Source organism: Chiloscyllium plagiosum, unplaced genomic scaffold (genome assembly GCF_037043375.1).
Source record: "Chiloscyllium plagiosum isolate Xiang-an unplaced genomic scaffold, Cpla_swu_hap1 HiC_scaffold_37, whole genome shotgun sequence".
NCBI lineage: Eukaryota > Metazoa > Chordata > Chondrichthyes > Orectolobiformes > Hemiscylliidae > Chiloscyllium > Chiloscyllium plagiosum.
In genome coordinates this window covers 23,487,333-23,503,335 of record NW_028270175.1, presented here as the reverse complement: position 1 = coordinate 23,503,335, position 16,003 = coordinate 23,487,333, and the positions used below count along the sequence as shown (strand labels likewise).

Sequence of the window (16,003 nt, the reverse complement as noted above, 5' to 3'; positions counted from 1 at the left end):
AAAGTTAAAAATCACACAACACCAGGTTATAGTCCAACAGGTTTATATGGAAGGAGCAGTACTCCGAAAGCTAGTGCTTCCAAATAAACCTGTTGGACTATAACCTGGTGTTGTGTGATTTTTAACTTTGTACATCCCAGTCCTCCAAATCATGACATAAATGCAAGCTCCTGTTGTTACTGCACCCTTCAACCAATCAAAGCGTGGCACGGATGGAGGGTGTAAAGGCAGTCCTCCAGGCTAGGGGGAGCCTGAGTGGGCGTTGCCTGGTCGGGCCGGTATTTCCTCCTTCCTGGGTTGGTGTTGAGTTTTTGCTGGTGGGGGCAGCTGGAGGTTTGATGTCCCGGTGTCGTGGGGGGTGAGGTTGGTCAGTGATCTCCGGCTATAGAGAGCACGGTGACAACCCCTCACTGATCCCGTTCCCCTCCACCTCGGCGGGTTATAGGAGGACATCGCCTTCCCGGCTGTAAGGGGGAAGGTGAGGAGGGGGATGTGACAGGTACCTGAGGCTGACGCAGTTGGCGGACCAGCGCGGGGGAGGTCTTTGGGTTTTCGGGCCCGGTTGCTCTGACCATGGCCTCGGGGAAGTCGGTGCTGTGCAGCGTCGCCAGCATTTACCTGAGCGGCTTCTGCGTCTTTCTGATGGTCGATGTCTACGCCCGGCCGACCAACAACTCGGCCGTCAAGCGGGAGAAGCCGGGCGCCAGGCTGGATGAAAACGAGATCCAACCCCCGAACCACCTGAGCGGGCTCAAACTGGAGAAGGGGGGTATCCTGAACAAGGATTTCCATCAGGAGGTCTTCCTGGGCAAGGAGATGGACGAGTTTGAGGCGGACTCCGAGCCCGTCAGAAACCGAAAGAAGCTCATTGCCATTTTTGAAAAGTGAGTATTGTTGACAGCATTTTATTTCTTCGGCGGGAGACATACTGTCTACAGTTTGGGGCTGGGCCCATAACTTTTAAAAAGACAGTAATTCAGAAAGTCGAGTGTCGGTGCTTAATCCTAGCCTAGTTGGTAGATAATTGTTTCTAAAATTAGGATGAGATTTTTAACAGTAATTGTGTGGGGCTGATGCTTTATGTTTGGCACTGATCTTTGAACCAAGATTAGGAACGTCATTCGAGAGAATGTGACACTTATTATTCTTGATTGCACAATTTTCATTTGCTTTTCAAGTTCCACCATGGCTTTCGTTCTTCTCCAAACCCACATCTGAGAAATGTGCGCACTTATCTTTCTGTTGTAACATTTTGAATTTTAAGTGCACCTTGTTTGGTTGTTGCACTTTCAGTTGCCAAGGCTCAAAGCTCTGGAAATCTTTCCAAACACACTACCATCTCTCCCTTTCACTTCAAACGTCCCTCTTTTGGGCCCCTTGACCAATATCTCCTTTTGTGGTGTAATGCTTTGGTGTAATAGTTCCGTTTCAATGTGTTCCTGCAAAGCAACTTGGAATGTTCCAGTGCGTTATAAATATAAGTTGTTCAGTCTAGAATCATAGAGATGTACAGCATGGAAACAGACCCTTCAGTCCAATTTGTCAATCCCAACCCAATCTAGTCCCACGTACCAGCATCTGGCCCATATCCCTCCAAACCCCTCCTATTCATATACACATCCAGATGCCTTTTAAATGTTGCAATTATACTAGCCTCCACCACTTCCTCTGCCAGCTCATTGCATACACGTACCACCCTCTGTGTGAAAAAGTTGCCCCTTGGGTCTCTTTTTATATCTTTCCCCTCTCACCCTAAACATATGTCCTCTCGTTCTGGACTCCCACACCCCAGGGAAAATACCTTGTCTATTTATCCTGTCCATGACCCTCATAATTTTATAAACCTCTATAAGGTCACCCCTCAGCCTCCGAAGCTCCAGGGAAAACAGCCCCAGCCTATTCAACCTCTGCCTGTAGCTCAAATCCTCCAACCACGACAACATTCTTATAAATCGTTTCTGAACCCTTTCAAGTTTCACAACATCTTTCCGATAGGAAAGAGACCAGAATTGCACGCAATATTCCAACAGTGGCCTAACCAATGTCCTGTACAGCCACAACTAACCTCCCAACTCCTGTACTCAATACTCTGACCAATAAAGGAAAGCATACCAAACACCTTCACTATCCTATCTACTGTGACTCTACTTTCAAGGAGCTATGAACCTACACTTCAAGGTGTCTCTGTTCAGCAACTCTCCCTAGGACTTTACCATTAAGTGTATAAGTCCTGCTAAGATTTGCTTTCCCAAAATGCAACACCTCACATTTATCTAAATTAAACTCCATCTGCCACTTCTCAGCCCATTGGCCTATCTGATCAAGGTCCTGTTGTCATCTGAGGTAACCTTCGATGTCCACTACACCACTAATTTTGGTGTCATCTGCAAACTAACTAATTGTACATCTTCTCGCATCCAAATCATTTATATAAATGAAGAAAAGTAGAGGACCCAGCACTGATCCTTGTGGCATTCCACTAGTCACAGGCCTGCAGTCTGAAAAACAACCCTGCTCCACCACCTTTGAGTCTTCTACCTTTGAGTCAGTTCTGTATCCAAATGGCTAGTTCTTTCTGTATTCCAGGAGATCTAACCTTGGGGAACCTTGTCAAACTCCTTACTGAAGTCTATATAGTTCAATCTACAACTCTGCCCTCATCAATCCACTTTGTTACTTCTTCAAAAGACTCAATCAAGTTTGTGAGACAAGATTTCCCAAGCACAAAGCAATGTTGACTATTCCTAATCAATCCTTGCCTTTCCAAATACATGTACATCCTCTCCCTCAGGATTCCCTCCAGCAAGTTGCCCACAACTGACGTCAGGCTCACTGGTTTTTAATTCCCTGGCTTGTCTTTACCGCCCTTCTTAAACAGTGGAACCATGTTAGCCAACCTCCAGTCTTCCAGCATCTCACCTGTGACTATCGATGATCCAAATATCTCAGCAAGAGGCCCAGCAGTCACTTCCCTAGCTTCCCACAGAGTTCTAGGGTACACCTGATTAGGTCCTGGGGATTTATTCACGTTTATGCGTTTATAAACATCCAGCACTTCCTTCTCTGTAATATGGGCATTTTTCAAGATGCCGCCATCTATTTCCCTACATGGTATATCTTCCATGTCCTTTTCCACAGTAAATACTGATGCAAAATACTCTTTTAGTATCTCCCCCATCTCTGCGGCTCCATACAAAGGCTGCCCTGCTGATCTTTGAGGGGCCCTATTCTCTCCCTAGTTACCCTTTGTCTGTAATGTATTTGTAAAAACCCTTAGCTTTGGCAAGTAGAGTTAAGGACAATCCAATCTCATGTCCCTTTTTGCCCTTCTGATTTCCCTCTTAAGTATACTCCTACTTCCTTTATACTCTTCTAAGGATTCACTCAATCACTCCTGTCTATACCTGACATATGCTTCCTTCTTTTTCTTGAGCAAACCCTCAATTTCTTTAGTCATCCAGCATTCCCTATACCTACCAGCCTTTCCTTTCACCCTAACAGGATTATACTGTCTCTGGACTCCCATTATCTAATTTCTGAAGGCTTCCTATTTTCCAACCGTCCCTTTACCCGTGAACATCTGCCCCCAATTAGCTTTTGAAACTTCTTGCCTAATACCATCAAAATTGGCCTTTCTCCAATTTAGAACTTCAACTTTTAGATCTGGTCTATCATTTTCCATCACTATTTTAAAACTAATGGAATAATGGTCACTGTCACCTCAGTCACCTGCTCTGCCTTAACTTCCCTAGAGTCAGTCAAGTTTTGCATCTTCTCTAGTAGGTACATCCACATACTGAATCAGAAAATTTTCTTGTACACACTTACCAAATTCCTTTTCATCTAAACTCTTAACATGAAGGCAGTTCCAGTCTGTGTTTGGAAAGTTAAAATCCCTTCCCATAACCACCATATTATTCTTACAGATAACTGAGATCTCCTTACAAATTTGTTTCTCAATTTCCTGCTGACTATTAGGTGGTCTATAACACAATCCCAATAAGATGATCATCCTTTCCTTATTTCTCAGTTCCACCCAAATAATTCCTTGGATGTATTTCTGGGAATATCCTCCCTCAGTACAGCTGTAATGCTATCCCTTATAAAAAATGCCACTCCCCCTCCTCTCTTGTCTCCCTTTCTATCCTTCCTGAAGCATTTATATCCTGGAACATTAAGCTGCCAGTCCTGCCCATTCCTGAGCCATGTTTCTGTAATTGCTATGATATCCCAGTCCCATGTTCCTAACCATGCCCGCAGTTCATCTGCCTTCGCTGTTAGGCCTCTTGCATTGAAATAAATACCGTTTAATTGATCAGTCCTACCTTGTTTTCTGTTTTGGCCCTGCCTGCCCTGACTGTTTGATTTCATTTATCAGCTGTACCAGTCTCAGATTGATCTCTTTCCTCACTATCTCCCTGGGTTCTCCGCCCCCCACCACGTGCACACGTGCACACGCGCACACCCCTTACTAGTTTAAATCCTTCCAAGCAGCTCAAGTGCACCTCCTGCAAATATATTAGTCCCCTTCCAATTTAGGTGCAATCTGTCCTTCTTGTTCAGGTTACTTCTACCCCAAAAGAGCTTCCAATCATCAAAAAATGTGAATGCTTCTCGCATACACCAGCTCCTCAGCCATGCATTCATCTACTCTATCCTCCTATTCCTGCCCTCGCTAGCTCATAGAACCGGGAGTAATCCAGATATTACTACCCTTGAGGATATCCTTTTTAAATTCCTGCCTAACTCGCTAATCTCCCTTCAGAATCTCAACCTTTTCACTTCTTGTGTTATTGGTTCCAATGTGTACAATGACCTCCTGCTGGCTCCTCTTTCCCCTGAGAACAGTGTGTACCCTCTCTGAGACACCCTTGATCCTGGCACCAGGGAAGCAGCACACTATTCTGATTTTTCACTGCTGGCCACAGAAATGTCTGTCTGTACCTCTGATTAGAGAATCCTCTAACACAGTCGATCTTTTGGAACCTGACGTACATCTCATTGCGTTACAGCTAGTATCAATACAGAAACATGGCTGTTCGTGCTACGTTCCACTGAGAATCCATCACCCCCTACAATTTTCCAAAACTGCATACTTGTTTGAAATCTGGATAGCCACAGAAGACTCCTGCACTACCTGCCTACCTCGCTTACCTTTCCTGGAGTTAACCCATCTATGTGACTGTATCTGCGATTTTTCCTCCTTCCTATAACTGCCATCCATCATAGCCCCTTGCTCTTGTAAATTCCTTATTGCCTTTAATTGTCTCTCCAACTGATCCAATCGATCTGATAGGATTTGGAACCAACGGCATTTATCGCAGATATAATCCTCAGTAACTGGTAAACTCTTCCTAAACTCCCACATTCAACAAGAAGAGCGTATCACTCTGCTAAAGGTCATTTTTGCTTCTTTCAATCTACAGACCCAGAAAATAGCACTGTCTTATTCCTCTGCAAAACACTGCTCCAGGTTAAATTAATACTTATGGCTTAATCAGGAGACCTATCTCAATAAAACATACAACCGAGAAAGAACCTACACTACTGTCTACTACAGACTTACTGTAAGGCCACGCTTAAAATATCCACTTATCGGTTTCTGTGCTGTGACCTCTCCCACACAATTTCCTCCAAGATTAGTTATGAATTTCACAGTTTGTTAATTTTCCCAGACGCATTATGCTGAGAATTTCACAGTAGATATCCTCCAGATTTTATTACCTTTGTTTGGTACCTAATCCCGATGTAGCTTGCATTCTGTCTGTGATGTTTATACTGTGTTAGTAATTATACAGTTATCACCAGTGTTCAGTGAGTATATGAAGAATGTGAGTTTAGTGTATGGAAACAATATTTGGTTTTATGCATCATTGGGTGAGAGTTACTCATTGGCATTCCAAATGGCCTTTGAGCAGATGGTGATGAATGTACCTTTTTGTTGTTTTGGTACCTGTTCAATTTATTTTGATAACCTTTAATCCTTGTTTGCACAGCATAGAAGTTAAACCTAAAGGGGTTGACTTCTGTGCAATCTATTTGTTGACTTCAGGGTTGCTGCATGACAATGAATCCTAGACAGAGCATTGGTGGTGAGCTGTCATCTTGAACTGCTGTAATGTGGTGATATTCTCCAGTGCTCAGAGGATTTTAATGAGAGTGAAGTTCCAAAGCAAAATGATGGGTGATTTGGAGGGGAGCTTTGGAGCTGGTGGTGTTTTCATATATCTGCTGCCCTTGATCTTTGATATAGTGTTGGAATAGATTTGAACAGTGCTGTCAAAGCAGCCTTGGTTAGGTGCTGCAGTTCACACAACATCATTACAGAAGGTACTCCCTCCAGCCAGATTGCTGCTGGTGGGGGAATGAATTTTTAAGTTGGTGGATGAGGTGGTGATCAAGAGCACTACTTTTATCTGAGGTGTGTTGACCACCTTGAGAGTGTTGGAGCTGCAGACATCCAGGCAAGTGGGATGGACCCAACGCACACTTGACTTGTACCTTGCAGATGTTGGATATGCTGTAGGGAATTGGGAGATGAGTTACTGACCAAATAATTTCCAGATCTGACCTGTTCTAGTATCTACAGAATTAATATAATTGGGTGAGTTAAGTTTTAGCAAATGCTGACTCCCAATACATTGGTGGTTGGTAATTCACCAATAGTAATTCCTTTGAAAGTCAAGCAGTGGCTCGACACTTGCTTCCTATTGCCTGGCACTTGTGTGCCATTCATGTTACTTGCCACTTATTAGTCAAAGCCTGAATTTTATCTAGATCTTTGAGCATCCAAGCCCATTATCTGAGCAATTCCAACTGGTACTGAACATTGTGAATCACCAGCAATCGTCCTCGCTTCTGAAGTTATACAGAGAAATTAACGGTTGCAACAGCTGGAAATGGTTGGGCCTAGGACCACCCATCTTCAAAGTTTGTGAGAAGATTTGTAGCTCGGGTGCTCGTTGTTGTGGTTCTGTTCGCTGAGCTGGGAATTTGTGTTGCAGACGTTTCGTCCCCTGTCTAGGTGACATCCTCAGTGCTTGGGAGCCTCCTGTGAAGCGCTTCTGTGATCTTTCCTCCAGCATTTGTAGTGGTTTGAATCTGCCGCTTCCGGTTGTCAGTTCCAGCTGACCACTGCAGTGGTCGGTATATTGGGTCCAGGTCGATGTGCTTATTGATTGAATCAGTGGATGAGTGCCATGCCTCTAGGAATTCCCTGGCTATTCTCTGTTTGGCTTGTCCTATAATAGTAGTGTTGTCCCAGTCGAATGCATGTTGTTTGTCATCTGTGTATGTGGCTACTAAGGATAGCTGGTCGTGTCGTTTTGTGGCTAGTTGGTGTTCATGGATGCAGATCGTTAGCTGTCTTGCTGTTTGTCCAATGTAGTGTTTTGTGCAGTCCTTGCATGGGATTTTGTACACTACATTGGTTTTGCTAATGCTGGGTATTGGGTCCTTCGTTCTGGTGAGTTGTTGTCTGAGAGTGGCTGTTGGTTTGTGTGCTGTTATGAGTCCTAGTGGTCGCAGTAGTCTGGCTGTCAGTTTGGAAATGCTCTTGATGTATGGTAGTGTGGCTAGTCCTTTGGGTTGCGGCATGTCCTCATTCCATTGTCGGGCAACGGAATGAAGACATGCCGCAACCCAAAGGACTAGCCACGTTACCATACATCAAGAGCATTTCCAAACTGACAGCCAGACTACTGCGACCACTAGGACTCATAACAGCGCACAAACCAACAGCCACTCTCAGACAACAACTCACCAGAACGAAGGACCCAATACCCAGCATTAGCAAAACTAAAATAGTGCACAAAATCCCATGCAAGGACTGCACAAAACACTACATAGGACAAACAGGAAGACAGCTAACGATCCGCATCCATGAACACCAACTAGCCACAAAACGACACGACCAGCTATCCTTAGTAGCCACACACGCAGATGACAAACAACATGAATTCGACTGGGACAACACTACTATTATAGGACCAGCCAGGGAATTCCTAGAGGCATGGCATTCATCCACAGATTCAATCAATAAGCACATCGACCTGGACCCAATATACCGACCACTGCAGCGGACAGCTGGAACTGACAACCGGAAGCGGCAGATTCAAACCACTACAAATGCCGGAGGAAAGATCACAGAAGTGCTTCACAGGACGCTCCCAAGCACTGAGGATGTCACCTAGACAGGGGATGAAATGTCTGCAACACAAATTCCCAGCTCGGCAAACAGAACCACAACAACCACCCATCTTAAAAGGTAACTTAACTGTAGCAAAACAAAGATTTATCTGAAAACTGGACGTTGAGCCAAGGAAGAAAACATTGTGAGGCTGTTACAAACTAATTCCTTGTAGAAGTGAATATAAGAAGTTTAAAAGACGCAAGATTTTAGGGAGGGAATTTCATATGTGTAGGACCTAAGTAACTGAGGCCACAGCCACCACAGGATGGTGGAACAGAGTAAGGTATAGAATCTGGAATCACAGGAATGAGGAATTTGGGGTGGGGTTGTTAGGCAGGTAGATGAGGAAACCTGAAGTTATGAAGGTGAGAATGTTAAATGTAAGGTGTTGAACAGGCAAGGTGCACATCAGTAAAGGAGAAGGTCTTTGTGTAGGATCAGATAAGCAGCAGACTTCTTGATTTATGGAGGTTTGAAAGTAGGAGGACGATGTTGCACTGAATGTAGAACTAATTGAGTTTGCTTCAGAGCAGAAATGTTCTCATTACAGTGACATTTAGTAATACTTTGGTCAGTATTTGAGAAAATAGGGTGATTGCAATGTTAAGTTTAGAAACAACTGCAGTAAACCAACTTGTTGGGCTTCATTTTTGTGATTAAGTCATCTGACTAGATTGAGTTTTTCTTTGAGGATCTTCTTGCCTGCTATTCACCCAAGATCGTGTACTGATCAAATTACAAAGAATGAGTGGATTGCATCTGCAGGAAGTACACCCAACTCCAGCTCCTCCCAAACAGCATTAGCTGGATGAACTTTGGATAATTTAGGAGGCAGAGGGGTTATTGAGAGGAGCTAAAGGAAGGTAGTCACTCCTAAGGTAAAAGAAGGTTGATGATTTACTGTTATGGATGGAAAGGGAACTGGCAGGCAGTACAAGGATCCCCTGTAGCTGTTCCCCTCAACAACAAGTATACCGTTTTGGATACTACTCACCAGGGATAAGCCATGGAATACAGGTCTCTGGCACAATGACTGCCCCTGTTGCTCAGAAGGGAAGGGGAGAGACGAGCAGAGTATTAATCATTGGGTACTCCATAATTTGGGGGACAGATAGGAGGTTCTGTGGGAATGAGAGAGACACTGATCAAAAAGTCTGCTGCTTGTCTGATCATACACAAAGACCTTCTCCTTTACTTGTGTGCATCTTGTTGTTCAACACCTTACATTTAACATTCTCATCTTCATGGCTTCACTATTCCTCATCCAACTGCCAAACAACTCCATCTCAAATTCCTCATTCCTGTGATTCCAGGTTGGTGTGTTGCTTCCCAGGTGCCAGGGTTAGTGATGTCTCTAATTGTGTTTTCGGGATCCTTGAGGGGGAGGGGAGCAGCCCCAATTTGTGGTCCATGTAGGCACCAATGACATAGGTAGGCAGAGAGATGGGGATTTAAGGCAGAAATTCAGGGAGCGAGGGTGGAAGCTTAGAGCTAGAACAGTTATTATCTCTGGTTTGTTGCCCGTGCCACGTGCTAGCGAGTCGAGAATAGGAAGAAAGAGGAGTTGAACATGTGGTTACAGGGATGGTGCAGGAGGGAGGGTTTTGGGTTCCTGGATATTTTGGGGCTTTTTCTGGGGTAGGTGGGACCTCTACAAACAGGACAGTCTTCACCTGAACCAATATCCTGGGGGACACATTTGCTAATGCTCTTCAGGTGGGTTTAAACTAATTCAGCAGGGGAATGGGAACCAAAATTGCAGTTCAAGTATACAGGAGGTTGAGAGTAGTGAGGTCAGAACGAAGGTTTCAAAGTCGCAAGAAGTTGGTTCGAAGTGTGTCTACTTCAAGGTCAGGAGCATCTGGAATAAGGTGGGTGGACTTGCAGCATGGGTTGGTACCAGGGATTTCAATGTTGTGGCCACTTCAGAGACATGGGTAGAACAGGGACAGGAATGGTTATCGCAGCTTCTGGGATTTAGATGTTTCAGTAAGAACAGAGAAAATGGTAAAAGAGGGGGGGTGGTATGGCATTGTTAGTGAAGGACAGTATTATGGTTGCAGAAAGGATGTTTGAGGTCTGGTCTACTGAGGTAGTGTGGGCTGAGATTAGAAACAGTGAAGGAGAGGTTACCCTGTTGGGAGTTTTCTATAGACCTCTGAATAGTTCTAGAGATGTAGAGGATAGGATAGCAAAGATGATCATCCATAGGAGCGAGAGTGACAGGATAGTTGTTATGAGGAACTTTAACTTTCCAAATATTGACAGGGAATACTACAGTTCAAGTACTTTAGATGGGTCAGTTTTTGTCTACTGTGTGCAGGAAGGTTTCCTGACACAGTATGTTGACAAGGGGCGAAGCCACATTAGATTTGGTACTAGGTAATGAACCTGGCCAGGTGTTAGATTTGGTGATAGGTGAGCACTTTGGTGATAGTAACCACAACTCGGTTATGTTTACTGTAGTGATGGAAAGGGATAGATATATACTGCAGGGCAAGAGCAACAGCTGGGGGAAGGCAATTACGATGCGATTAGGCAAGATTTAGGATGCATAGGATGGGGAAGGAAACTGCAGGCGATGGGGACAATTGAAATGTGGAGCTTATTCGAGATTCATCTACTGCGTGTTCTTGATAAGTACGTACTGGTCAGGCAGGGAGGAAGTTGTTGAGCACGGGAGCCGTGGTTTACTAAGGAAGTTGAATATCTTGTCCAGCGGAAGAAAAATACTTAGGTTAGGATGAGACATGAAGGCTCAGTTAGGGCACTTGAGAGCTACAAGTTAGCCAGGAAAGAAGAGCCAGGAGGGGACATGAGAAGTCATAGAGATGTACAGCATGGAAACAGACCCTTCAGTCCAACTTGTCCATGCCACTTCAGAGACATGGGTAGAGCAGGGTCAGGAATGGTTATTGCAGCTTCTAGTCCCACCTGCCAGCACCTGGCCCATATCTCTCCAAACCCTTCCTATTCGTATGCACATCCAGATGCCTTTTAAATATTGCAGTTGTACGAGCCTCCACCACTTCCTCTGCCAGCTCATTCCATACACGTACCGCCCTCTGCGTGAAAAAGTTACCCCTTAGGTCCCTTTTATATCTTTCCTCTGTCACCCTAAACCTATGCCCTTTACTTCTGGACTCCCCGACCCCAGGGAAAAGATTATCTATCTATTTATCCTATCCATGTCCCTCATAATTTTGTAAACCTCTATAAGGTCACCCCTCAGCCTCCGACGCTTCACGGAAAATGGCCCCAGCATATTCAACCTCTCCCTATAGCTCAAATCCTCCAACCCTGGAAACATTCTTGTAAATATTTTCTGAACTCTTTCAAGTTTCACAACATCTTTCCGATAAGGAGACCAGAATTGTATGTAATATTCCAACAGTGGCCTAACCAATGTCCTGTACAGCCACAACTGACCTCCCAACTTCTGTACTCAATACTCTGACCAATAAAGGAAAGCATACTAAACACCGCCTTCATTATCCTATTTACATAGAACATAGAAGAATACAGCGCAGTACAGGCCCTTCGGCCCTCGATGTTGTGCCGATCCAAGCCCACCTAACCTACACTAGCCCACTATCCTCCATATGCCTATCCAATGCCCGCTTAAATGCCCATAATGAGGGAGAGTCCACCACTGCTACTGGCAGGGCATTCCACGAACTCACGACTCGCTGAGTAAAGAACCTACCCCTAACATCTGTCCTATACCTACCCCCCCTTAATTTAAAGCTATGCCCCCTTGTGACTCCACTTTCAAGGAGCTATGAACCTGCACTCCAAGGTCTCTTTGTTCAGCAACACTTCCTAGGACCTTACCATTAAGTGTATACATCCTGCTAAGATTTGCTTTCTCAAAATGCAGCACCTCACATTTATCTAAATTAAACTCCATCTGCAACTCCTCAGCCCAATGGCCCATCTGATCAAATCCCATTGTAATCTGAGGTAATCTTCTTTGCTATGCACTATGCCTCCAATTTTGGTGTCATCTGCAAACTTACTAAATGTACCTCTTATGCTCACATCCAAATCATTTATATAAATGATGAAAAGTAGGGGACCCAGCACAGATCCTTGTGGCACTCCACTAGTTACAGGCCTCCAGTCTGAAAAACAACCCTCTACTACCACTCTCTGTCTTCCACCTTTGAGCCAGTTCTGTATCCAAATGGCGAGTTCTCAGTGTATTCCATATGATCTAACCTTGCTAACCAGTCTCCCATGGGGAGCCTTGTTGAATGCCTTACTGAAGTCCATATAGATCATATCTACCGCTCTGCCCTCATCAGTCCTCTTTGTTACTTCTTCAAAAACTCAATCAAGTTAGTGAGACATGATTTCCCACGCACAAAACCATGGTGACTATCCCTAATCAGTCCTTTCCTTTCCAAATACATGTACATCCTGTTTCTCAGGATTCCCCCCAACAGGTTGCTCACCACTGATGTCAGGCTCACTGGTCTAAAGTTTCCTGACTTGTCTTTACCGTCCTTCTTAAACAGTGGCACCATGTTAGCCAACCTCCAGGCTTCCGGCACCTCAGATGTGACTATCAGTGGTATAAATATCTCAGCAAGAGGCCCAGCAATCACTTCCCTAGCTTCCCACAGAGTTCTAGGGTACACCTGATCAGGTCTGGGGATTTATCCACTTTTATGTGTTTCAAGGCATCCAGCAGTTCCTTCTCTGTAATATGGACATTTTTCAAGATGTCACCATTTGTTTCCCTACATTTTATATCTTCCATGTCCTTTTCCACAGTAAATACTGATGCAAAGTACTTGTTTATTATCTCCCCATCTCCTGCGGCTCCACACAAAGGCTGCCTTGCTGATCTTTGAGGGGCCATGTTTTCTCCCTAGTTACCCTTTTGTCTGTAATGTATTTGTTAAAACCCTTTGGATTGTCCTTAACTCTATTTGCCAAAGCTATCTCATGTCGTCTCCTTGCCCTCCTGATTTCTGTCTTACATATACTCCTACTGTCTTTATGCACTTCTAAGGATTCACTGGAGGAAGCATGCCTCATCTTCCACCGCAGAACACTTCAACTCCAGGGCATCAATGTAGACTTCACCAGTTTCCTCATTATCCTTGGATTCTCTGGGAAGCCAGGGAGGAGATAGCAGAGCCTTTGGCTTTGATCTTTGTTGTCATTGTCTACAGGAATAGTATTACAAGATTGGAGGATAGCCAATGTCGTCCCCTTGTTCAAGAAGGGGAGTAGAGAGAACCCTGGAAATTATAGACCTGTGAGCCTTACTTCGATTGTGGGTAAAGTGGTGGAAAGGGTTATAAGAGAGAGGATTTACAATCATCTTGAAAGGAATAAGTTGATTAGGAATAATCAACACGGTTTTGTGAAGGGTAGGTCGTGCCTCACAAACCTTCGAGTTCTTTTGAGAAGGTGACCAAACAGGTGGATGAGGGTAAAGCGGTTGGTATGGTTTATATGGATTTTAGTAAGGCGTTTGATAAGTTTCTCCACATAGGCTATTGCACAAACTACGGAAGCATGGGATTGAGGATGATTTAGCGGTTTGGATTAAAAATTGGCTAATTGAAAGAAGACAGAAGGTGGTGGTTGATGGGAAATTTTCATCCTGGAGTTCAGTTACTAGTGGTGTACGGCAAGGATCTGTTTTGGATCCACTGTTGTTTGTCATTTTTATAAAAGACCTGGATGAGGGCATAGAAGGGTGGGTTAGTAAATGTGCGGATGACACTAAGGTTGGTAGAGTTGTGGACAGTGATGAATGATGATGTAGGTTAGAGGGACATAGAAAAACTGCAGAGCTGGGCTGAGAGATGGCAAATGGAGTTTAATGTGGAGAAGTGTGAGGTGATTCACTTTGGAAGGAGTAACAGGAATGCAGAGTACTGGGTAATAAGATTCTTGGCAGTGTAGATGAGCAAGAGAGATCTCGGTGACCAGGTACATAGATCCTTGAAAGTTGTCATCCAGGTTGATAGGGTTGTTAAAAAGGTATATGGTGTGTGAGATTTTATTGGTAGAGGGATTGAGTTTCGGAACCATGAGATCATGCTGCAGCTGTACAAAACTCTGGTGCAACCGCACTGGGAGTATTGCGTACAGTTCTGGTCACTGCATTATAGGAAGGATGTGGAAGCTTTGGAAAGGTTTTAGAGGAGATTTACCAGGATGTTGCCTGGTATGGAGGGAAGATCTTATGAGGAAAGGCTGAGGGACATATGGCTGTTTTCGTTAGAGAGAAGGTTGAGAGGTGACTTAATTGAGGCATATAAGATAATTAAAGGGTTAGATAGGTTGGACCGTGAGAGCCTTTTTCCTCTGAAAGCGATGGCTAGCACGAGGGGACATAGCTTTAAATTGAGGGGTGATAGATATAGGACAGATGTCAGAAGTCGTATCTTTCCTCCGAGTAGTAGGGGCGTGGAATGCACTGCCTGCAATTGTCGTAGACTCGTCAACTTTAAGGGCATTTAAATAGTCTTGGATAGACATATGAACGAGAATGGAATAATGTAAGTTAGATGAGCATCAGATTGGTTTCACAGGGTGGTGCAACATCGAGGGCCGAAGGGACTGTACTGTGCGGTAATGTTCTATGTTATCCATTCCCAATTTCCTTTTGTGCAGCTTTGGTATCAATTCTTATTTCCTCGCACTTTGTATGGAGCGTCTTGGGTGCAGTGTAACTTTATTGCTGTTGGATCTGGTTACTCTAAATTTAATTTTCTCTCTGGGCTTGTTGGCTACAAAGAACCCTGCTCCTTATAGGTGTAGGAAGACATATTCTGCAAATAGATTTTGAAAAGCACACGGAAATCACTTCCTTCCAGACTGCTGCCTTTATCCTGAATACTTGCCTGCTTTTTTAATGTATGTTCATTATGAAGGAATAATCCTACCCTTGGAAGTCTTGTGGCACGTTGGGAGACACTCCTGTGTCTGAAGCAGAATCTCTGGCTTCAAGTTCCACTCTGAGACTTATTCTCAACAAAAGAAGCGTTCGTGACACAGTTAAAATATGCTGATTAATAGCCTGCTAATCTATCCAATACTTTTTTTACTATTCCCCAAAAATACAAACAAACTATATCCTTTTAAAGCCCTTATATATCAGCCATGTTGGCGTTTTGAATCTTCATTATAATTTGGCATAGATTAATCAATTTAAACTATAATCATCTCTTTATCTGTAGCTTTATTCATACACAATGGCAATGTGCCAGCTCTAGAGTTTGTGAGTTAGCAGATCCAGAGGAATTGTCTCTGCTTTAAATCACTTTACATTAAAATTATTGAGATTAGAGTACAAATTACAGACTGACATAAAAAACCCGGAGCAGGTAAAAGTCTCTGAATGATTTTGTGCAGTGTAGAACCATATCTATAGGAGAGGGAGGAGGGGAGATCGTGAATTAATTGAAATGTCTTTGGACCAAAAATTCAGAGGCTCAAACTAAATAAGTTAAAATCCCAGTGTCACAATTAAAATATTCGGAATTTCAAAAAAAAAGTAGTCTCAGGAATGGTTTCTTTGGGGAAAAACAGTAATTGTTTGTTTGAAAATAAGAGTCCTTAAGGGAAGGAAATCTGTGATCTTTACTTGGTCTGGCCTACAAGTAACTTTAGACTCTTGTCAATATTGTTCACTCTCATGCTTTCTGAAGTGGCCTAGCAATGAAAGGTGGGCAGCAAATGTTGCTGTTGACCTAACTAGTGGAGGAGCTACATTTGGTTTTCCTGCAAACACCAAACCTATCCAGTGTGCAACATTTTTGCTATCACTGAGGATAAGGATGAAAC

The 16,003-nt window shown here is 43.8% G+C and overlaps 1 protein-coding gene across 1 annotated transcript in view; it reads left to right on the top strand.

Annotated features, from left to right (window-relative positions):
- The first annotated feature begins 309 nt into the window (after positions 1-309).
- sdf4 (stromal cell derived factor 4) overlaps positions 310-16,003 on the top strand; it is an 85,480-nt gene continuing 69,786 nt past the window's right edge. The window contains exon 1 of the mRNA XM_043675817.2: positions 310-884. Coding sequence (XP_043531752.1) covers positions 574-884 — 311 coding nt within the window. The 5' untranslated portion in view covers positions 310-573. The remainder of the gene's footprint in view (positions 885-16,003) is intronic.